We start from the raw sequence: 24,761 nt of genomic DNA, 5'->3' as shown, positions 1-24,761 counted from the left end.
TGAGAATTGGACTGTGAAGAAAGTTGATCGCCAAAGAATTGATGCTTTTGAACTGTGGTGTTGGAGAAGACTCTTGAGAGTTCCTTGGACTGCAAGGAGATCCAACCAGTCCATTCTAAAAGAGATCAGTCCTGGGTGTTCATTGGAAGGACTGATGCTAAAGCTGAAAATGCAATACTTTGGCCACCTCATGCGATGAGTTGACTCACTGGAAAAGACTCTGATGCTGGGAAAGGTTGGGGGCGGGAGGAGAAGGGGACGACAGAGAATGAGATGGCTGGATGGCATCACCGACTCTGTGGACATGAGTTTGAGTGGACTCTGGGAGTTGGTGATGGACAGGGAGGCCTGGCGTGCTGTGACTCATGGGTTCTCGGAGAGTCAGACACGACTGAGTGACTGAACTGAACTGAACTGGTGGCTCAGATGGTAAAGAATCTGCCTGTAGTGCAGAAGACCCAGGTTCATTCCCTGGATTGGGAAGATCCCTTGGAGAAGGAAATGGCTACTTCACTCTTCTTGCCTGGAGAATCCTATGCACAGAGGAGCCTGGCGGGAGACAGTTCATGAGTTGCAAAGAGTTGGACAGGACTGAGCAACTAACACTTTCACGTAATAGAATGTATAGTAAAGTTAGTGCAGATATGTCTAACACAGAGTATGTAGTGATACATTTCAAGTTAATGAGGCATTTGAAATTATTTGTATAAATTTGGAAACAGGTTTTAATTGTCTTCAATTTCCCTGAATGCTGTATTCTGTAAAACATTATGGGCACTAAAAATTTGCAACCAGTTCTTTCATATTGACAGGTTTTAACATATCCTTAGGAAAAAAGTTGCACTGTCATAACAGAGAGTGTCACTTGCTCAAATTAGATCTAATTTAGGACCTACGTGAAACCTCTCAAGTCAATATTCAATGCATACTGTTTTCCTCCAGTGCAGCCTACTGGGATTTAATTTAATTTCCTAAAGTTTTTAGGTGGTAACTGAAGTAATATGAAAAAAGAAATGTGAGCTAAATTGTGTATCAATTATAATTTAAAGCCATGAAATGAATGTAATAAATGTGTATTAGTAAAGGGAGGATATTAACCAAAGCTACTTGTCTAATAAGCATAGATTTCAGGAACTTAGAAAAGTGATTCCTGTGAATGCCAATGAAAAATATAGTTTTGTCCATTGTATTGAAATATGATAAAGTGGGAAACTGAAAATTTAAAATGCCTTTTGCATCAAATAATGGAATATTAACTGAAATTAAATACATCTTCATACTATTAGTACTGTCTTAAAGTTTGTTCAGTATCAGGCAACTCCTTTAAAAGCTTTCATATGATAAACACAACCAACCATAAACTGCTTATAATTTGAATTAGTATCTCATTTTGATTTATTAAAGCTATGTAAAAACGAGACATTTTAATTCAGCGTTGGAAACTTAAAATCTCAGTGCACAGATTTTGAAGGTCTTATTTACTAAGTCATTCTCCTGAAAAGGCGGGCTTCCCAGGTGGCACAATGGTAAAGAATTTGCCTGGGATGCAAAAGACATGGGTTGATCCCTGGGTCGGGGAGATCCGCTGGAGGATGTTATGGAAATCCACTCTAGTGTTCTTGCCTGGGAAATCCCATGGACGCTGAGACCTGGCAGGTTACAGTCTATGGGGTTGCAAACAGCTGGACACAACTGAGTTACTGAGCATCCTGAAAGGAAGTTTACCTCTCTGAGACTGTCTTTTAAAGTCTTTGTTATCTTTTGTATTTTGGGAAAGAACTAAAAGGTGTATAACCGATATTTCTATTTATTTCTTAGTGAAAAAATAAAAGTATCCTTACAAGAGTATAGAAAAAGTTGGCATACTGAGTTTAGTGCAATCTTTAAACAAATACTGATAACTTAGAAGGATTCCAGTGACCCCTGGAGTAGTTCTAGTGAACATCCAAAAATGATAGTGATAATATCAATGTGAATGTCTTCCTAAGCAAATGTCATAGGACCTTTCATTGCTAAGTTTGCTCAGCCTTGGACTAATTGCTGTTTGATACTGAGGCAAGACCCTTCCATGTTCTCTACCCACTTCCCTGTGAATCATGAGGTGGTTCGTTCTGCTGGTGGCAACTTGTACGAGAGCTGGCCCTGCTGTGAGCCCTGGACGTTGTATATCAGCTCATGCATGAGCTGATATATGAGACCTGATGGGCACCCTCTGCAGATGAAGAGAGTTCTGTCCATGCAGCTCTCTCCTCTTTGGTCCTATCTATCAAACAGGCCCTCATGGCTCAGATGGTAACGAATCCGCCTGCAGTGCAGGTGACACAATTTCAGTAGGGATCCGGAAGATTCCCTGGGGAAGAGAATGGCTACCCATTCAAGTTCTCTTGCCTGTAAAGTCCTATGGACAGAGGAGCCTGGCAGGCTGCAGTCCATGGGGTCGCAAAGAGTCAGACACTACTGAGTGACTAATTTTTCTTCCAATAAATAGCATCCTTGGGCTTCTCCAAAACCCTAGCTCTCTCTCCTCAAATCAGGAAGTCTACCAGGTCCCTCTGAGTTCCCTCTGGGATGCAGCCTAGAAGCTTCTCAAGGTAGTAACCTGGAGCAATCGTAGGGGTTCATGTCTTTTGTATTCCATTTCCTTGGAATTGCTGATCTTTGTTGCCTAATATCCATGGTCTTGAAAATGATTGCTTTGTTGATATATTGTTTATTTTGTTTTCAAGTGGAACGGAAAATCGATCCTTGTTCTCTATTTAGTTCAGTGCACATTCATTTTTTCTTAAAAGAGTAGAATCAGAGCTTAAAATATCAGTTCAGTTCAGTTCAGTCGCTCAGTCACGTCTGACTCGTTGCGACCCCATGAATCACAGCACGCCAGCCCTCCCTGTCCATCACCGACTCCCGGAGTTCACTCAAACTCATGTCCATTGAGTCGGTGATGCCATATAGCCATCTCATTTTCTGTCGTCCCCTTCTCCTCCTGCCCCCAATCCCTCCATCAGAGTCTTCCAGTGAGTCAACACTTCACATGAGGTGGCCAAAGTATTGGAGTTTCAGCTTTAGCATCAGTCCTTCCAATGAACACCCAGGACTGATCTCCTTTAGAATGGACTGCTTGGGTCTCCTTGCAGTCCAAGGGACTCTCAAGAGTCTTCTCCAACACCACGGTTCAAAAGCATCATTTCTTCGGCGATCAGCTTTCTTCACAGTCCAACTCTCACATCCATACATGACCACGGGAAAAACCATAGCCTTGACTAGATGGACCTTTGTTGGCAAAGTAATGACTCTGCTTTTTAATATGCTATCTAGGTTGGTCATAATTTTCCTTCCAAGGAGTTAAGCGTCTTTTAATTTCATGGCTGCAGTCAGCATCTGCAGTGATTTTGGAGCCCCCAAAAATAAAGTCTGACGTGGTTTCCACTGTTTCCCCATCTACTTCCCATGAAGTGATGGGACCAGATGCCATAATATTTGTTTTCTGAATGTCGAGCTTCAAGCCAACCTTTTCACTCTCCTCTTTCACTTTCATCAAGAGGCTTTTGAGTTCCTTTTCACTTTCTGCCATAACGGTGGTGTCATCTGCATATCTGAGGTTATTGATATTTCTCCCGGTAATCTCGATTCCAGCTTGTGCTTCTTCCAGCCCAGCGTTTCTCATGATGTACTCTGCATATAAGTTATATAAGCAGGGTGACAGTATACAACCTTGATGTACTCCTTTTCCTATTTGGAACCAGTCTGTTTTTCCATGTCCAGTTCTAACTGTTGCTTCCTGACCTGCATACAGATTTCTCAAGGGGCAGGTCAGGTGGTCTGGTATTCCCATCTCTTTCAGAATTTTCCACAGTTTATTGTGATCCACACAATCAAAGGTTTCGTCATAGTCAATGAAGCAGAAATAGATGTTTTTCTGGAACTCTCTTGCTTTCTCCATGATCCAGCGGATGTTGGCAATTTGATCTCTGGTTCCTCTGCCTTTTCTAAAACCTGCTTGAACATCTGGAAGTTCACGGTTCACGTATTGCTGAAGCCTGGCTTGGAGAATTTTGAGCATGACTTTACTAGCGTGTGAGATGAGTGCAATTGTGCGTTAGTTTGAGCATTCTTTCGCACTCCCTTTTTTGGGATTGGGATGAAGACTGACCTTTTCCAGTTCTTTGGCCACTGCTGAGTTTTCAAAATTTGCTGGCATTTTGACTGCAGCACTTTCACAGCATCATCTTTCAGGATTTGAAATAGCTCAACTGGAATTCCATCACCTCCACTAGCTTTGTTCGTAGTGATGCTTTCTAAGGCTTACTTGACTTCACATTCCAAGATGTCTGGCTCTAGGTGAGTGATCGCACCATCGTGATTATCTTGGTCATGAAGATCTTTTTTGTACAGTTCTTCTGTGTATTCTTGCCACCTCTTCTTAATATCTTCTGCTTCTGTTTGGTCCACACCATTTCTGTCCTTTATTGAGCCCATCTTTGCATGAAATGTTCCCTTTGTATCTCTAATTTTCTTGAAGAGATCTCTTGTCTTTCCTGTTCTGTTGTTTTCCTCTATTTCTTTGCATTGATTGAAAATAATTATTCAAGTTACATTAGTTAAAATTTTTTAAATAAAATTTTTTCTTTTACTTCTTACATGTTTTTGTAGAAGGTCACTAACTCCATATAAATTAATTGCTTCTTAAGTGTGTATTTTTTATTCATTTTAGGCAATGTATTTCACCTTTGATATATATTTATTTTGCTTACTTCTAGTTTGAAATTATAGAAAATGTTCATTCTGATCTAATATCTTTGTGTATACTTCAGTAGTAACCAAAAGTACTGAAAATGTAGAAGAAAACAATGTGGTCAATATTGATTTTTTAAAAAGAAAACAGGATTTTATTTTGATATAGATTATTTCGATTCATGTAGAATTACAAATTGCTTTATGGCATCCCCTTGAGTTCTGCTCCTGTATCTATGCTGTAATTCTGGGAAGCATCTTCAAGCCTTCAGGTTTCACCTCAGGGTATCTGGTAGGATGAGGGTGAGGTGGTTGAATGGCATCACAAACTCAATGGACATGAGTCTGAGCAAACTATGGGAGATAGTGAAGAATGGGGAGGGAAGCCAGGCATGTTGCAGCCTATGGGGTTGCAAAGAGTCAGACATGACTTAGTGACTAAACAACAACAACTACAATTTAAAGGAGCCATTAGAGTCACAGGGATGATGAGGTAGCGGAGCAGCTATGCCTCCAACCAGATTTTCTGCCTTCACATCAGAGGTTACAGACATTTAAATATTAGGAAATTTTTTACCTTATTCTTACAGGTGTTTGGAAAGATTAGCACTCTGAATCAAAATAATGATTTTAGTAGACTTTTTCAGACAACTTACAGTGAAACTCCTAAAAATATATACCACCGTGATATAATAAAATGAAGACATTTTCATCTCTAAATCCTTAGGATTATGGAAAATATTATCAAATTGTCTTTGACAATAAACTTCTAAAAAAAGAATTTATATTGCAGACTACTATTATTTGAGGATGTAGTGTGTGGGTCTGCTGTCTCCCTTTGTGAGGTTTGTTGTGTGGGAAAATATAAAAGATCATTGTGTTGATCACCAGAATTTTTCCATGGACGAGTAAGAGGGTGATATCTCCATTCAAGGAGAAAACGGCTTTCTTTCTTATATACCTATGGGCAAGGAAGGACTCTCACACTTTCATTAATTATTAAAGCAACAGGCATATAATTTTTGTATTCCTATGTAGTTAATGTTGCCTTATGAGTATTTTTTTTTTCTCATCTACTTAAAGTAGCAGGGAAGTAGTGTTCTTCAGGCATAAATGCATGGATGGTGATTCCTATACCAGGAAACCTAAGGATATAAGAGCTACGAAACTGCTTGGGATTTGAAAGATAATTTTAAAGGAGAAAAATTAATTTCTTGCTTCATAAGCTTTTTATAGTTATGGACTTCCTCATTTTTGTGATAAAGACTTATATTCAATGCTTAACTTACAGTAGTTCCATGTTAGCACTCGAGGAGAGTGATATTTTACATGAAAGATATACTAGCAGTAAATGGTGGGAAATGGTGGTAAGCCCAATGAAAAATGAAATTGTACTGTTATAAAAAAATTAACGAGCTACATGTCGTTTCACCTCTTGTTTAAAATACAGGAGGCTAAGTATTTACAGTGATCAAAGTCTATAAAGTCTATTCTGTTTTTTTGCTCTAGTGTAGCTGGACTGATGTCCAACCAGCAGGCATTAAAGGAGTATGGTTTCTGGGGCAGGCATTCTGACTTTACTGCTCACTCTCATAAACTTCTGTTTACCACAGTGTCTAGCAAAGGCTCAACATGTATTCATACGTGAATTTATAGAAATCAGAGAATGTCTCCTGCATTGGCAGGTGGGTTCTCTACCACTCATGCTACCTGAGAAGCCCCAGCAAAGGATATTATATGGAAAAACGTAAAAGTTCTATAGAAAAATGGACTCTTTAAGGAAACATGTGCTCTATATTAAATTCCTTTTTCAAGTAATCTGTTTCCTTTAAACTGAGTTTCAGGATGGTTTTGTTCTTTATGAAATTAAATGTAGAAATATTAAAGGAGTCAATGTTTTAAATATTTAACACAAATATTCAGTACATTCATATTAAATTTTAATTAAAATCTGACTTTTTTTAATTTAAGAAACTAATATATTTATATTAAGTTAAATATTTAATGTTTTAATATTAAGCTACTTAGTAAGCCAGTTAGAATTATATTAAAGGTATGAATAATAAACACATATGTAAAATATTCAATCATTTGGTCAGTCACTCAACAAATATATTATTGATGTTATATGGAAAATACAACAGAATAAAGTTAAGATCAATATGGTGAATTACTATTTTACATAGGGTGAACAAGGATATGTGATAGTTACCTGAATGAAATAAAGGAATAAACCTTAAGGATCACTGGAGGAAGTCATTTTAAGCCTAAGAAACTGTAGAAGAAATAGATTTGAGTGGGAAGTTTGTCATATTCAAGGAAGAGCAGAATTTCTGATATAGCTTAAGAGTGAAAGACAGAAATCATTCAAGGATGATATGATAATAGTGGGAATGTTGTATAGAGGCCAGAGTAAAGACTGAGCTTTGTTCAGAGTGAGATTTGAAGCTCGTGGGGGATTTAGAATATAAGAATGATAAAACATGACATGTTTTTGAAGAGATAACTCTGGTTACATACTCAGGGTGGGAAGCCAGGATAGGTGGACACACAACTTAGAATTAGAGAGGCCAGTCAGGAGGATGTTTTAATTGTGTGTATGAGCAAATGAAAAACTGGAGGTGCCAGCCCTCAAACGTAGAGAAGCCGGGATAGTATGGTATGGAAGAGGAACTCAAATACAGGGTGGTAATCAGGCTAAATTTCAGGTACTTAGTAGCCAATAGAGGCTTGACAAGGCAGGCAAATAGTCATATTAAGTTGGTTTTCACACCAGCACCATTAGCCAGGATGCAATTTGTGGAGAGAGGAGTTCTTTATCATTTTTTGGCTCAGGGATCATAAATTCCCTTACCAAAACAAAAAATATACTTTGTTCTGTCTCTTAATTTCCCATGATATTTGGAATAGCTAATTAGCCTTTTATTTGTGCTTCCTTAAGATTAGCCTGAGTGCTACTTGGAAAATTAATAAAGCCTAAATATAATAGCATCGACAATTATCATGACCATTAGTTGACCTCTTACTTTATGCCAAGCACTCTTCTAAGTATTTTATTACAGTCTTTACCAAACTCATATTTTATTTGAAATGTACTGAACACATAACACAGCTTAGAAATGCTGAAAAATCTGACCATGTTTACATGGCTAATAGGTTCAAATAAATTCAAACCCTGTATTCTTTTAGAGCATTTAAATGCTTCATGTGTGAAGCACAAATCATTTCTCCCTTCCATATAAATTTTTTTCTAAAATATCAAAAAGAAGCAGTAATGATATGCTAAGTCGCTTCAGTCGTGTCCCACTCTTTGCAACCCTATGGATGGTATCCTGCCAGGCTCGTCTGTCCATGGGATTTTCCAAGCAAGAATACTGGAGTGGGTTGCCATTTTCTTCTCCAATATATATATGTATGTGTGTGTGTGTATTATTGTTTAGTCACTGAGTTGTGTCCAACTCTTAAGATCCCATGGACTGTAGCCCACCAGGCTCTTCTATACATGGGGTTTCCCAGCAAGAATACTGGAGTGAGTTGCCAATTCCTTCTTCAATAATGGTAATAAGAAGCATGTTTTTAGAAACAAAATATTTCCCTTAAGCCAACATTTCTGGGTTGCTCAATGGTAAAGAATCTGCCTGCAATGCAGGAGACTCAGGAGACATGGGTTTGATTCCTGGGTCAGGAAGATCCCCTAGAGGAGGAAATGGCAACCCACTCTAATATTCTTGTCTGGAAAATCCCATGGACAGAGGAGCCTGGTGGGCTACAGTCCATGGGATTGCAAAGAATCAGACAGACACGACTGAGCACACACACACAATCTGTTCTCTGCTCAAGCACACCTCATTACTTCTACCATGGGGGAAATATTTTCTTTTGCTTTACTGTCCCAGAGAAGCCACTGCTGAATTTCACACACCTAAATAGCATTTTCCTGCTCTCCAACTCTCCACTCAAACATTGTGGAATTCACCAAATTCTCCATCCTGTATCTGATATCCAGTACTGTCTCCACTTTCCTAAGCATCCTGACACTTTTTATTCAGATCTTTGACTATTCAATAATAGTCTTGTATTGAATTATGGCTCTAGAGGGTTAAATTCCCTTGGCAATTCTGGATGCCATCCTAGGCATATGGAAAGTGACTTGGGAAGTGTTAGAAATTGTCCATGAGAGATGGGGCTGATTCAGAAGATGATGTGGAATAGAAATACTGAGTGTGAGCAGCAGTGGCAATTGGTACCGTTTGTTTAAACTTTGGACAGATGCTGCTTAGTTGTAAAAGTGTATATTAGTTAATAATGACTTGACATTACCTCTAGTTAGGGAAAAGAAAAAAGAGAGAGTGTTTGATCACTCTATTAGCCAATGTAATACAACCTTTGGTGTTCTCATGAAACATCAATACCATCAGTGAGTGGGGAAGCTGTTCAGTGGCTGGCTGTGTATCCAGCTCCTTGATTTTATTCATCCACTCTCAATCTGAAGCAGTAGCCACCTGGCCCTTACACGAGTAACTTCAGTATAGACCTATGCTTCCAATCCCTTTAAGTGTGTTGCTCATATGGATTCTTCCACCGTCACACTTCGGGGTCAGTCAGGTCTATTTTGAATTTCAGAGGTATCATTTATTTCTGTGTGATGGAAAAGTTACTTAATCTTTTACGTCTCATTTCATCTGCTTTTTCATATTCAAAGCCTTGATAATACCTATTCTGCAAGTTTGCTAGGAATATAAAAAGAATTAATATGTATAAAACACATAGCATGGAAGCTGTAAAAGAGTAGATGCTCAATAAACACAATTGTTAAATTTTTACATGTAAACAAAACATATAATTAATTTGTAATTATGCCAGAGAGATGTGTTGTTTTTGTTACTAACTCAAAAAAGGACTTTTGACTTATAGGTAGGAACATATAGGTTTCATCAAAGTGTGAGTGGATATGTGTAATCTCTTTCATGTATGTGTTCACACTCATAAACACATTCTTCTTTAAATATTTTCTTTATTAAAGGCAATTTTGGGTTTGAAACAACAAAGAGTTGACTGATATTAAAAATAACCATTGAAAGGTGGTATTTATTCATAAAAGGTAAGTGATTTCTCCATACGTGGGGATACAGGTGTTTCAAAGAATTATGAAAGTCAAAACTTTAAAGAATGATTAGCAAGAACAATTTAAGCAAAGTATCGTTCAGTTCAGTTCAGTTCTGTCACTCAGTCCTATCCAACTCTTTGTGACCACATGAATCACAGCACGCCAGGCCTCCCTGTCCATCACCAACTCCCGGAGTTCACTCAAACTCATGTCCATCGAGTCGGTGATGCCATCCAGCCATCTCATTCTCTGTCATCCCCTTCTCCTCCTGCCCCCAATCCCTCCCAGCATCAGGAACTTTTCCAATGAGTCAACTCTTCTCATGAGGTGGCCAAAGTATTGGAGTTTCAGCTTCAACATCAGTCCTTCCAAAGAACACTCAGGACTGATCTCCTTTAGGATGGACTGGTTGGATCTCCTTGCAGTCCAAGGGACTCTCAAGAGTCTTCTCCAGCACCACAGTTCAAAAGCATCCATTCTTCGGCGATCAGCTTTCTTCACAGTCCAACTCTCACATCCATACATGACCACTGGAAAAACCATAGCCTTGGATAGAGGGACCTTTGTTGGCAAAGTAATGTCTCTGCTTTTTAATATGCTATCTAGGTTGGTCATAACTTTACTTCCAAGGAGTAAGCGTCTTTTAATTTCATGGCTGCAATCATTAGAATTGTCTAATTCATTCTCCAAGTGCCCAACAAAATAACTAAATTGTATTAGGAAAACCAAAATATTCCTTGTATATTCAACCTTCATGAAAAATGTCAGTAACAAATGATGCAACATAAAATAAAATTGGGGCTGTTATTCCTGTCAGCTTTAAATTCTAATACTCATTTGGCTGACCCACATAAAGAATCCATTGGTCTCTGTGTTTGTTTGACAGGTACTATCTCAGGTCACTCTCCTTCTGAGGGTTTGCTTCATTATCCTGACCTTGACCTCCATTGGATTTCTTTTGGATCAAAGGTAGAAAGTGAAATTCTTTCATCTTATGTAACTTTATAATGTGATTTTTAGAATATTTGTGAAAATTTGAAATTCAGCAAACATTTGTTATTAAAAGAGTAAAGCTGAAACTGCAAATTTACACTCATTTTAAATGCTACAGAGTAGTGGTTTGTCTGATTTTATATCAAGGGTTCATTATAAATCTAAGCCTTTTAGATGAATTTAGGTTTTTCAAATATATTAAGAAAACCCATAAAATAAAATGATTAATTTGGCAGAACATAGAGTCTAACTCTGAGTACTTAATAAAATATAAAAAAGATTAGTGTATTTTCCTTTGCTATTGAATAGTTCACAATATATGCCTAAATGTATGTACAGTCATTTCTCGGTATCCATTGGAGACTGGTTCCAGAACCTAGCCCCTCATACCAAAATTTGCAGATGCTCAAGTCCCTTATATAAAATGATGTATATATATGCACAGAACCTATGCACAGGCTCCCATAAATTTAAATAATCTCTAGATCACTTATAATACCTAATACAATGTATACTGTATAATAAATGCAGTATAAATGCTACATGAATATTTGCTGGCAGTGGCAAATCCAAGTTTTGTGTTTTGAAGCTTTCTGAAATTTTTAAAAAATATTTTTTCATCTAGATTGGTTGAATCTGAGTTGCAAAACCCGTAATTATGGAGGGTCACCAGTGTATTTAAAGTTTATGTTCTTTACCCTCATGCAATACAGTATAAAAAATGTATTTATTTTTATCATTTATTTTGTTTGGGTTTTCATCCCTACTTTTCTGTATTAGAAATAAAATACATACTAAGCCACAAAAAAGAAAAATAGAAAAACTGAATCAGAAGACAATCTGAAATAATAACCCAGATCCAAAGCATCAGGACCACATTTTAAGGATCACAATCCTATTGTTTGCATATACTTACTAAAATCATCGATCATCCAATAGCAACAGTATTCTGTTTTTTAATGAGACTTTTTTATTTCCATGGATACAAATAAATAAGCTGAATAGCAAGCTATTTATTTTATTGCACTATCTCCTAAGGTATAGTAAGTTATGGTATATGTTTATATAAATGTCTCCACTGCCTTTGGCCTTATTTAGGAACTCATACTGGATATAGATATGTCACTGTGGAAAGGAAATGAAATGTTGAAAATTTTCCTTGAAACTGAGAACCAGTTAGATGTTTGTTATTTAATGCTAGGCTGGAAACTGTCAGTGGAGAAATGAAAGAGAAAGAAAGAAAAGGCATACAGATTTGAAAGGAATTAGAAAATTAATTTATATTAATTAATCTAGAAATCTGAGTAGTAAATTAATTAGAAAATCCAAGGAATCTATAGGGAATTTATTCAAATTAATGGATGAATTTAGGAAAAGTTTTAAATAAATTATCAACTATATTTTTATATACTAGAAAATAAAAAACTTTATGCAAAAGATCAAATATATCAAATACCAAAAAAAAGTCCTAAAAAATGAGTAGTATATCGCTAAACCGTACTATAAAACTCCTGAATATAATGAAAAATAATTAAAAAATGGAGAGATACTATACTCATAGATTGCTCAATTTTGTGAAGATTACAATCATTGCAGTTGGTTTACATACTCAGTAAAATTTTAATTAAAATTATAAAAGGTTTCTTCCCTGTAGAATTTGACAGACTCTTACTAAAATATATGTATATGGAAATACAAAGGCCTAATAATAGCCAACACAGTCTTGTGATTTTTTGTTTTTAATGGCAGGAGCTGAACTACTGGCTATAAAGATATAAATTTATAGTAATTAAACATATTTTATTGGCATGAAGATTAGAACAGAGAATTTAGAAACAGATCTATGCATATATAATGAGTTAATTTCTGACAAAGTCATCCCTGCAGAGCTATGGGAAAAGGCTGTCTTTTCAATACGTCATCTTAGAAAAATTAGATTTCCACATAGGAATAAGAAAAATAAACTTGACAAATAATTCACTCCATAAAAATTAATTCTTGTTTCAGGGGATTGTAAACTTTAAAGTGAGAGGAAAGTCAGTACAGATTCCAGCAGGTAGCATAGTAATATATGTCTATAACCTTGGAGTAGGTAAAAACATTGAATGGTCCACAGCAATCCATAATATAGAAAAAATTGGTGAATTAGGTTATAATAATATTATGAAAGTCAGTAATAACTCTTCATAAGGCAGTAAAAAGCATAAATTTTTGAGGTAGGAAAAGCTGTTTGCAATTTTTTATAAACTTCAAAGATCTTATGTCAAAAATATCTAAAATTAAAAGAATTGACAATACAAGCTATGAAATGCTTACACTATGAAGAAGGTGGTTTATACCTAATTTGAAGAATGTTTGACTATTTTGTTAATTTGGCTGTTCAATCCCAGGTGTATACTAACCAATTCACCCAAAGGCATATAAAAGAATGTTCAGAAAGCATTGTTCTTAATAAACAAGTGTGACCAACAATCTAAATGTCCTTCCCAAGGAAGATGGATGCGTGAATATTGGTCTATTCACACAACAGAATACTATAACAAGTGAAGAATGAGCTGCTGCTGTATGCAGAGATGTCGATGTATCTCACTAACAACACTGATGGAAAGATACTAGATACAAAAAAAGTGCACGTGATATAGTTCCATTTACAAAAAACAGAAAAAAGATAAAAGTAAAAAATGGTTTTTATGAATTTATACTGAATCAATAAAAATGTAAATAAAAAGTAGGAGATGGTAGGAGTACCATAAACGATAAACAACAGGTAGTGATTCTTTCTATAGCAGAGGGAGGGTGGAACGCTGGAGAAGTGAGATGTGCCTAGGGGTGCTGATGATGAGTGGTGTTTATGTGGCTGTTTAGTTGATGGAAGTTATTGAGCTGTATTTTTCTGTTTTGTGTGCTTCTTCCTATGTATGTTTTATTTCTGTTTTATTTATTTTAATTGGAGGCTAATTACTTTACATTACTGTATCGGTTGTGCCATACATTGACATGAATCCACCCCGGGTGTACATATGTTCCTCAACTTGAACTCCCTCCCCATCCCATCCCTCAGGGTCATCCCAGTGCACCAGCCCCGAGCATCCTGTAACATGCATCAAACTTGGACTGGCGATTTGTTTCACATATGATAATGTACATGTTTCAGTGCCATTCTCCCAAATCATCCCACCCTCGCCCCTTCCACAGACTCCAAAGGACTGTTCTGTACATCTGTGTCTCTTTTGCTGTCTCGTATACAGGGTTATAGTTATCATATTTCTAAATTCCATATATATGCGTTAGTATACTGTATTGGTGTTTTTCTTTCTGGCTTACTTCACTCTGTATAATAGGCTCCAGTTTCATCCACCTCATTAGAACTGATTCAAATGTATTCTTTTTAATTGCTGAGTAGTACTCCATTGTATAAACGTACCAGAGCTTTCTTATCCATTCGTCTGCAGATGGACATCTAGGTTGCTTCCATGTCCTGGCTATTACAAACAGTGCTGTGATAAACATTGGAGTACATGTGTCTCTTTCAATTCTGGTTTCCTCGGTGTGTATGCCCAGCAGTGGGATTGCTGGGTCATACAGAAGTTCTATTTCCAGTTTTGTAAGGAATCTCCACACTGTTCTCCATAGTGGCTGTACTAGTTTGTATTCCCACCAACAGTGTAAGAGGGTTCCCTTTTCTCCACACCCTCTCCAGCATTTATTGCTTATAGATGTTTGGATAGCAGCCATTCTGACTGGCTTGAAATGGTACCTCATTGTGGTTTTGATTTGCATTTCTCTGATAATGAGTGATGTTGAGCATCTTTTCATGTGTTTGTTAACCATCTGTATGTCTTCTTTGGAGAAATGTCTGTTTAGTTCTTTGGCCCATTTTTTGATTGGGTCATTTATTTTTCTGGAATTGAGCTGTAGGAGTTGCTTGTATATTTTTGAGATTAACCTTTTGTCAGTTGTTTCATTTGCTATTATTTTCTCCCACTCTGAAGGCTGTCTTTTCACCTTGCTTATAGTTTCCTTTGCTGTGCAGAAGCTTTTGATTTTAATTAGGTCCCATTTGTTTACTTTTGCTTTTATTTCCAATGTTCTGGGAGGTGGGTCATGGAGGATCCTGCTGTGATTTATGTCAGAGAGTGTTTTTCCTATGTTCTCCTCTAGGAGTTTTATAGTTTCTGATCTTACATTTAGATCTTTAATCCATTTTGAGTTTATTTTTGTGTATGGTGTTAGGGAGTGTTCTAGTTTCATTCTTTTACAAGTGGTTGACCAGTTTTCCCAGCACCACTTGTTAAAGAGATTGTCTTTTCTCCATTGAATATTCTTGCCTCCCTTGTCAAAGACAAGGTGTCCATAGGTGCGTGGATTTATCTCTGGGCTTTCTATTTTGTTCCATTGATCTATATTTCTGTCTTTATGCCAGTACCATACTGTCTTGATGACTGTGGCTTTGTATTAGAGCCTAAAGTCCGGCAGGTTGATTCCCCCAGTTCCATTCTTCTTTCTCAAGATTGCTTTGGCTATTCGAGGTTTTTTGTATTTCCATACAAATTGTGAAATTATTTGTTCTAGCTCTGTGAAATACACCATTGGTAGCTTGATAGGGATTGCATTGAACTTATAAATTACTTTGGGTAATATATTCATTTTCACAATATTTATTCTTCCAGTCCATGAACACAGTATATTTCTCCATCTATTAGTGTCCTGTCTGATTTCTTTCACCAGTGTTTTATAGTTTTCTATATATAGGTCTTTTGTTTCTTTAGGTAGATATATTCCTAAGTATTTTATTCTTTTCATTGCAATGGTGAATGGAATTGTTTCCTTAATTTCTCTATTTTCTCATTATTAGTGTATAAGAATGCAAGGGATTTCTGTGTGTTGATTTTATATCCTGCAACTTTACTATATTCATTGATTAGCTCTAGTAATTTTCTGGTAGAATCTTTAGGGTTTTCTGTGTAGAGGATCATGTCATCTGCAAACAGTAGGAGTTTTACTTCTTCTTTTCCAATTTGGATTCCTTTTATGTCTTTTTCTGCTCTGATTGCTGTGGCCAAAACTTCCAAAACTGTGTTGAATAGTAGTGGTGAGAGTGGGCACCCTTGTCTTGTTCCTGACTTTAGGGAAAACGCTTTCAATTTTTCACCATTGAGGATAATGTTTGCTGTGGATTTGTCATAGATAGCTTTTATTATGTTGAGGAATGTTCCTTCTATTCCCGCCTTCTGGAGGGTTTTTATCATAAATGGATAAATTTTTATCATAAATTGAATTTTGTCAAAGGCTTTCTCTGCATCTATTGAGATAATCATATGGTTTTTATTTTTCATTTTGTTAATTTCATGCTCAAAATTCTCCAAGCCAGGCTTCAGCAGTATGTAAACCGTGAACTCCCAGATGTTCAAGCAGGTTTTAGAAAAGGCAGAGGCACCAGAGATCAAATTGCCAACATCCGCTGGATCATGGAGAAAGCAAGAGAGTTCCAGAAAAACATCTATTTCTGCTTCATTGACTATGCCAAAGCCTTTGACTGTGTGGATCACAATAAACTGTGGAACATTCTGAAAGAGATGGGAATCCCAGACCACCTGACCTGCCTCTTGAGAAACCTGTATGCAGGTCAGGAAGCAAGAGTTAGAACTGGACATGGAACAACAGACTGGTTCCAAATAGGAAAAGGTGTACGTCAAGGTTGTATATTGTCACCTTGCTTATTTAACTTCTATGCAGAGTACATCATGAGGAACACTGGGCTGGAAGAAGCACAAGCTGGAATCAAGATTGCCGGGAGAAATATCAATAACCTCAGATATGCAGATGACACTACCCTTATGGCAGAAAGTGAAGAGGAACTCAAAAGCCTCTTGATGAAAGTGAAAGAGGAGAGTGAAAAGGTTGGCTTGAAGCTCAACATTCAGAAAACAAAGATCATGGCATCTGGTCCCATCTCTTCATGGGAAATGGATGGAAAAACAGTGGAAACAGTGTCAGACTTTATTTTTTTGGGCTCCAAAATCACTGCAGATGCTGATTGCAGCCATGAAATTAAAAGACGCTTGCTCTTGGAAGGAAAGTTATGACCAACCTTGATAGTATATTAAGAAGCAGAGACATTACTTTGCCAACCAAGGTCCGTCTAGTCAAGGCAATGGTTTTTCCCGTGGTCATGTATGGATGTGAGAGTTGGACTGTGAAGAAAGCTGATCGCTGAAGAATGGATGCTTTTGAACTGTGGTGTTGGAGAAGACTCTTGAGAGTCCCTTATACTGCAAGGAGATCCAACCAGTCCATTCTGAAGGAGATCAATCCTGGATGTTCACTGGAGGGACTGATGCTAAAGCTGAAACTGCAATACTTTGGCCACCTCATGCGACGAGTTGACTCACTGGAAAAGACTCTGATGCTGGGAAGGGTTGGGGGCAGGAGGAGAAGGGGACGACGGAGAATGAGATGGCTGGATGGCATCATCTACTCTGTGGACATGAGTTTGAGTGAACTCCGGGAGTTGGTGATGGACAGGGAGGCCTGGCGTGCTGTGATTCATGGGGTCGCGGAGAGTCGGACACAACTGAGTGACTGAACTGAACTGAACTGAACTAATGTTGTCTATTACATTTTGATTTGCGGATATTGAAGAATCCTTGCATCCCTGGGATAAAGTCCACTTGGTCATGATGTATGATCTTTTTAGGGTGTTGTTGGATTCTGATTGCTAGAATTTTGTTAAGGATTTTTGCATCTATGTTCATCAGTGATATTGGCCTGTAGTTCTCTTTTTTCGTGGCATCTTTGTCAGGTTTTGGTATTAGGGTGATGGTGGCCTCATAGAATGAGTTTGGAAGTTTACCTTCCTCTGAAAGAGTTTGAGTAGGATAGGTGTTAGCTCTTCTCTAAATTTTTGGTAGAATACAGCTGTGAAGCCATCTGGACCTGGACTTTTGTTTGCTGGAAGATTTCTGATTACAGTTTCAATTTCCGTGCTTGTGATGGGTCTGTTAAGATTTTCTATTTCTTCCTGGTTCAGTTTTGGAAAGTTGTACTTTTCTAAGAATTTGTCCATTTCTTCCAAGTTGTCCATTTTATTGGCATATAATTGCTGATAGTATTCTCTAATGATCCTTTGTATTTCTGTGTTGTCGGTTCTGATCTCTCCATTTTCATTTCTAATTTTATTGATTTGGTTCTTCTCCCTTTGTTTCTTAATGAGTCTGGCAAGTGGTTTGTCAATTTTATTTACCCTCTCAAAGAACCAGCTTTTGGCTTTGTTGATTTTTGCTATGGTCTCTTTTTTTTCTTTTGCATTTATTTCTGCCCTAATTTTTAAGATTTCTTTCCTTCTACTAATCCTGGGGTTTTTCATTTCTTCTTTTTCTAGTGTCTTTAGGTGTAGTGTTAGGTTATTTAGTTGACTTTTTTCTTGTTTCTTGAGGTGTGCCTGTATTGCTATGAACCTTCCCCTTAGCACTGCTTTTACAGTGTCCCACACACAGGTTTTGGGTTGTTCTGTTTTCATTTTCATTCATTTCTATGCATATTTTTATTTCTTCTATGATTTGTTAGTTATTCAGCAGCATGTTGTTCAGCCTCCATATGTTGGAAGTTTTAATAGGTTTTCTCCTGTAATTGAGATCTAATCTTACTGCATTGTGGTCAGAAAAGATGCTTGGAATGATTTCAGTTTTTTTGAATTTACCAAGGCTAGATTTATGGCCCAGGATGTGATCTATCCTGGAGAAGGTTCCATGTGCACTTGAGAAGAAGGTGAAATTCATTGTTTGGGGGTGAAATGTCCTATAGATATCTATTAGGTCTAACTGGTCTATTGTATCATTTAAAGATTGTGTTTCCTTGTTAATTTTCTGTTTAGTTGATCTATCCATAGGTGTGAGTGGGGTATTAAAGTCTCCCACTATTATTGTGTTATTGTTAATTTCCTCTTTCATACTTGTTAGCATTAGTCTTACATATTGTGGTGCTCCTATGTTGGGCGAATATATATTTATAATTGTTATATCTTCTTCTTGGATTGATCCTTTGATCATTGTGCAGTGTCCTTCTTTGTCTCTTTTCACAGCCTTTGTTTTAAAGTCTATTTTATCTGATATGAGTATTGCTACTCCTGCTTTCTTTTGGTCTCTATTTGCGTGGAATGTCTTTTTCAGCCATTCACTTTCAGTCTGTATGTGTCCCTCGTTTTGAGGTGGGTCTCTTGTAGACAGCATATATGGGGGTCTTGTTTTTGTATCCATTCAGCCAGCCTTTGTCTTTTGGGTGGGGCATTCAACCCATTTACATTTAAGGTAATTATTGATAAGTATCATCCCGTTGCCATTTACTTTATTGTTTTTGGTTTGAGTCTTTACACTCATTCTGTGTTTCCTGTCTAGAGAAGGTCCTTTAGCATTTGTTGGAGAGCTGGTTTGGTGATGCTGAATTCTCTCAGCTTTTGCTTGTCTGTAACTTTTGATTTCTCCTTCATATTTGAATAAGATCCTTGCTGGGTACAGTAATCTGGGCTGTAGGTTATTTTCTTTCATCACTTTAAGTATGCCCTGCCATTCCCTCCTGGACTGGAGTTTCTATTGAAAGATCAGCTGTTATCCTTATGGGGATCCCCTTGTGTGTTATTTGTTGCTTTTCCCTTTCTGCCTTTAATATTTGTTCTTTGTGTTTGATCTTTTTTGTTAATTTGATTAATATGTGTCTTTGGGTATTTCATCTTGGGTTTATCCTGTTTGGGACTCTCTGGGATTCTTCAATTTGGGTGATTATTTCCTTCCCCATTTTAGGGAAATTTTCATCTATTATCTCCTCAAGTATTTTCTCATGGTCTTTCTTCTTGTCTTCTTCTTCTGGGACTCCTATGATTTGAATGTTGGGGCATTTAACATTGTCCCAGACATCTCTGAGATTGTCCTCATGTCTTTTAATTCGTTTTTCTTTTTTCCTCTCTGCTTCATTTATTTCTACCATTTTATCTTCTAATTCACTTATTCTATCTTCTGCCTCCTTTCTTCTACTTTTGGTTCCTTCCAGAGTGTTTTTGATCTCATCTATTGCATTATCCATTGTATATTGACTCTTTTTTATTTCTTCTAGATCCTTGTTAAACCTTTCTTGCATCTTCTCAATCCTTGTCTCCAGGTTATTTATCTGTAATTCCAATTTGTTTTCAAGATTTTGAATTAATTTCACTATCATTATTCAGAATTCTGCATCAGGTAGGTTCCCTATTTCTTCCTCTTTTGTTTGGGTTGGTAGGCATTTATCCTGTTCCTTTATTTGCTGGGTATTTCTCTGCCTCTTCATCTTGCTTATATTGCTGTGTTTGGGGTGGCCTTTCCGTCTTCTGGCAGTTTGTGGAATTCTCTTTATTGTGGAGTTTCCTTGCTATGGGTGAGGTTGGACGGGTGGCTTGTCAAGGTTCCCTGGTTAGAGAAGCTTGTGTCGGTGTTCTGATGACTGGAGCTGGATTTCTTCTCTCTGGAGTGCAATGAAGTATCCAGTAATGAGTTATGAGATATCAATGTGTTTGGAGTGACTTTAGGCAGCCTGTATATTGAAGCTCAGGGCTATTTTCCTGTGTTGCTGGAGAATTTGCGTGGTATGTCTTGCTCTGGAACTTGTTGACCCTTGGGTGGTGCTTGATTTCAATGTAAGTATGGAGGCGTTGGATGAGCTCCTATCGATTAATATTCCCTGGAGTCAGGAGTTCTCTGGTGTTCTCAGGATTCGGGCTTAAGCCTCTTGCCTCTGGTTTTCGGTCTTATTCTTGGAGTAGCCTCTAGACTTCTCTATCTGTCATTTCCAAGGTGGTTCCCTCTGTTTTAGCTTCTGTTTGCTGGTCTCTTCAGTGTTTAATTTCCTCCCTGACACTAGGGGGTGGTGGTGGACACTTTTTAAGACTCAGTTGTTCAGTCCTGTTCTGGGAAGGGAGGAACGCTGCAGACAAATATCTCTTACATCTGTGGGGAGTGCTCGCAGTGTCTTGGCCACACTGGGTTTGCCCCCGCTCATGGCATGTGTGCTGTCCCAGTCTACACTGCACAGGCTCTAGGTTGCTCTGCTGAGAACTGTCTGAGGCTGGCGCTGGGTTGCATGTACATCCCAGGTCTAAGCTGTTCAGGTTCAGGTACTCAGGTACTCCACAAAGGCACAGACTTAGTTGGGCCTGCGTTTTGTGCCCTTCCCCAGTCTGAGCAGCTCAGGTGACCAGTTGTTTGGCGAGCACAGTTGCTGCAACTTATCTCCTCCCTGGTCCCTCCTGCTCAGTTTTCTGGGTGTACAACTGTCGCATCTTCTCAGGCGGATGTCGACCAGCCAGAAACCCAAGAAGTCTTGGTTAGCTAGGAAGCCTGCTTGCAGTTTGGTATTGGATGCCTCTCTGGGGCCGCGATTGCCCCCTTCTGGCTCTGGCTGCCCTCCCCTGCCTGTCTCTGTGGGGGGATGGGCCATCTGCAGCTGGCTAGCTCTGCTCAGTCCTTTGTTCTGTGAGTGGGACTGGCGGAGTCTTAGGTTAGGACTTTTTGCCTTTTCACGGGGTAGTTATCCCACAGTCTGCTTTGCTCTCTCCAGTTAGCTGTCTCAGATTGCCCTCACGGCATTCAGGCCCTGTCCTCACTCTAAGCAGTTCAGCCGGCTCCTCCCTGCCCAGGCCCCGCTTGCTAATGGCGGATGCGGGCAACTGCTCTGCTTCTCCGCTGGGGGTTACTGCTGGGTGCGTAATCTGTGGGTTTTAATTATTTCTTTCTTTTTCCTCCCGGTTATGTGGCCCTCTGAGGTTCCAAGGCTCGCCACAGACTCGCCAGTGAGAGTGTTTCCTGGTGTTTGGAAACTTCTTTTTTTAAGCCTCCCTTCCTGGGAGGGAGCTCTGTCCCATCCTCTTTTGTCTCTCTTTTTAGCTTTTATGTTTTTTCTTACCTCCTTTTGAAGACAATGGGCTGCTTTTCTGGGTGCCTGATGTCCTCTGCTGGCATTCAGAAGTTGTTTTGTGGAATTTACTCAGCTTTCAAATGTTCTTTTGATGAATTTGTGGGGTAGAAAGTGGTTTTGCCATCCTATTCCTCTGCCATCTTGTTCCCTCCCTCCTATGCTTGTTTTAATTCACAATATAGAAGGCCATAGAACACAATTAATAAAAATAAATTGTTTTAAAATAGACATTTTATTTTCTGTTTTATCATTGAAAATTACCCAAATATCAATTGGAAAATAGTTTACAGTTATGACACAAATTTATTTTACAAAGGGAAAAATTTCTTAACTTTTTTAACATATACAAAAATCATACTACTATATTCTAAATTAGCTAAATAAAATATAGCTATACTATAATGATATAAGTTCAATAATATTTTATTAGAAAATGTACCTGTCATAAAAATACCATTTGTCTTTTATGAAAATATTTAATTATACAATAAGTGTTGGTTGAATTCATTGTGAAGTTTATTTGAATCTGATAAAGCAGCTGTTATAAGCTGCTATTATAAGGCAGCTATTATACTACTACTATTATAATACTACTGCTATTATAAGGCAATGTATAAATGCCTATATATGACCCTCAACTATGTTTTAAATACACATACATATTTTATGTATGTCAGAATTTGAGTTTCAAGAATTCTGTATTATAAAGAAAACATTCATCACAAAATTATTGACAAAGATCTATATTCATGCTATCTATAGTGTCAGAATTACCAACATATTATCATGTTCCCAATATTTCACCATTCAAGCATTATTTTAGAGTAGTTAACTATATCAGCCCTTCTAAGAAGTCATTTATTAAATGAATGAAGTATTAAGATATTGGGGGAGTGAGGGGAGTCTAGTCTCTAAACCCTAGAAATTTCGTTGTCTAATATTTTATTTATTAGTTGAAAATGTTTCACCCCAATTCATCAATGCTCAAACTAAGTAATACATTGATCAATAATAGATTTTCTTTAAAAAGATGCATTTTGTGTCTTAGTTTAATGCCTGTTTACAAACAGCTTCAGAGGTACATACTCTTCAAATATATTAAAATACTAGGTGTTTCTTGAAAATGAAAACGTTATTAATTATTAAAATAATCAGTGAGTTATCAATAATTTATATTTAATTATGAAAATAAATGTGTTAATAAACCAATACATTTTATTATATGATAGGAAAATAAAGAACATTCAAAGGTAATGCATGTAAATGACATTTTATTTCAGACCTAAGGCAGCTGTTCTGGAAGCTTTCCGTTGCTTGGTGTTTCTAATGCTCTGTCGATCAGGTCATCTGAAGCCTCACATCTCTTCTTTTTCATTCGCTTTTGAGGTAAGACATTTGCTTTAGATAGCTATAGCAGGATGAAAAATTGGTTGCATATTTAACTCATCCATTCAGCAATGTTTTTGTCTATTTATTCTGTGACTAGTACATGTGGGAGATTTTTACCCATTCACTTATGGTACTTATTTGTTGTGTTCCCTTGAGCTAGTTAATATTGTTGAGTCTCATTTTTTTGTTCTCTAAATTTGGATTGATATCATTAACCTTCATAAGATGGTTGGACAAATTGCATCGCATGGTGTTTATAAAGAAATTAGGCCATAGAGTTTTTTCTCAACAAGTAGTAAAAGTGATTTTTACAAAAAAGTTCTTGACAGAGACTGTGCCATTTGAGACTTTTCTTTTGTGGGCTCTTAAGTGAAAATTGTGGTTAAGATATTTTGTCCAAAAAAAAAAGAGACATTTTGTCAAGTACCTGCAAGTTAATAATCTTTAGAAATAAAATCATTAATGTCATTGAGATCTTTCTACAACTGAAAATATGTTTAATTTGACCTTGAATTGTTAGGAATAAAACTTGTCTTCTAAGAACTACATAGAAACTTTGAATACATATTTATGACTTCAGATCTTAGATGTCTGTTTAAAATGTTATTTTTATCACTAATTCTTTAATGGACAAGGTTTTAGTCTTTTAAATTTAAGGTTATATCATTTAACTCTGGTGCTAAGAAACCTGCCAACATCCCTGGAATGTGTGTTGTATAACCTTATTTAAGCATGAAACATATATGCTAACATTTTATCCAATGTTAGTGGAAAAATTGAAGTAGACACTTCATAACTGAGTAACAGTTATAAGTTGGGACTGACTGTTTGGAAGAGAATTCAGTGATATCTGTCAAATTGCAAATACTCTTACCCTTTGATCCAACACTTCACTCCTAGGAATTATGCTATACAAATGATATACGTATGTGAATTAATATATATGGAATATTTGTCATTTGTATTGGAATGCTGAAAAGTCATTAACAATCATTCATGTCCTATTAAGCCATTAATAGGAAACTGCTTAAAAATTATGGTTAACATAATGAAGAAGAATATCCATTTAGCAGGGGAAACAGGGGAGTCTTTAATACCAGTATGGAGCATTTATTAAAAATACATATATATTTGAGCTTGCTCCATCATGTGTATGGCCTTCCCTATTTGCTCAGCAGTAAAGAATCTGTCTGCAGTGCAAGAGATGCGGGTTTGATCCCTGAGTCAGGAAGATCCCAGGGAGAAGAAAATGGCAACCCACTGCAGTATTTTTGCCTGAAAAATCCCATGGACAGAGAAGCCTTCAGGGCTACAGTCCATGGGGTTGCAGATTCGGACATGACTTAGTGACTAAATAACAATAACAACAGGTGTGTGTGTGTGTGTATGTAAATATATATATATAATGGAGAGAGAGAAAAGAGAGAGAATAAAACATGATACAGGAGAGTCTGTAAAGTATGTGAAGTGTGCTACCATACAAAGCACATTGTATAAAAATGAGGAAGGGGAGTAATATACATATAAATATTTTTGTATGTTTGCAAATATTTCCAGAAATATAATCAATATTCTAATACATGGTTGCCTGTGGGAAAGTGAA

The 24,761-nt window shown here is 37.2% G+C and overlaps 1 protein-coding gene across 1 annotated transcript in view; it reads left to right on the top strand.

Annotated features, from left to right (window-relative positions):
• The window catches only part of AGMO (alkylglycerol monooxygenase), a 403,245-nt gene that overhangs the window by 198,010 nt on the left and 180,474 nt on the right, over positions 1–24,761 (top strand). Inside the window, exons 11-12 of the mRNA XM_055420518.2 lie at positions 10,725–10,807; positions 23,050–23,155. Of these exons, the coding sequence (XP_055276493.1) occupies positions 10,725–10,807; positions 23,050–23,155 (189 nt within the window). The remainder of the gene's footprint in view (positions 1–10,724; positions 10,808–23,049; positions 23,156–24,761) is intronic.

The sequence above is a fragment of the Moschus berezovskii genome, chromosome 3, assembly GCF_049115385.1.
Source record: "Moschus berezovskii isolate FMDL1 chromosome 3, NW_MosBer_1.0, whole genome shotgun sequence".
Lineage (NCBI taxonomy): Eukaryota > Metazoa > Chordata > Mammalia > Artiodactyla > Moschidae > Moschus > Moschus berezovskii.
The sequence above is the reverse complement of the archived record's forward strand: the minus strand, read 5'-3'. Positions and strand labels throughout refer to the sequence as shown.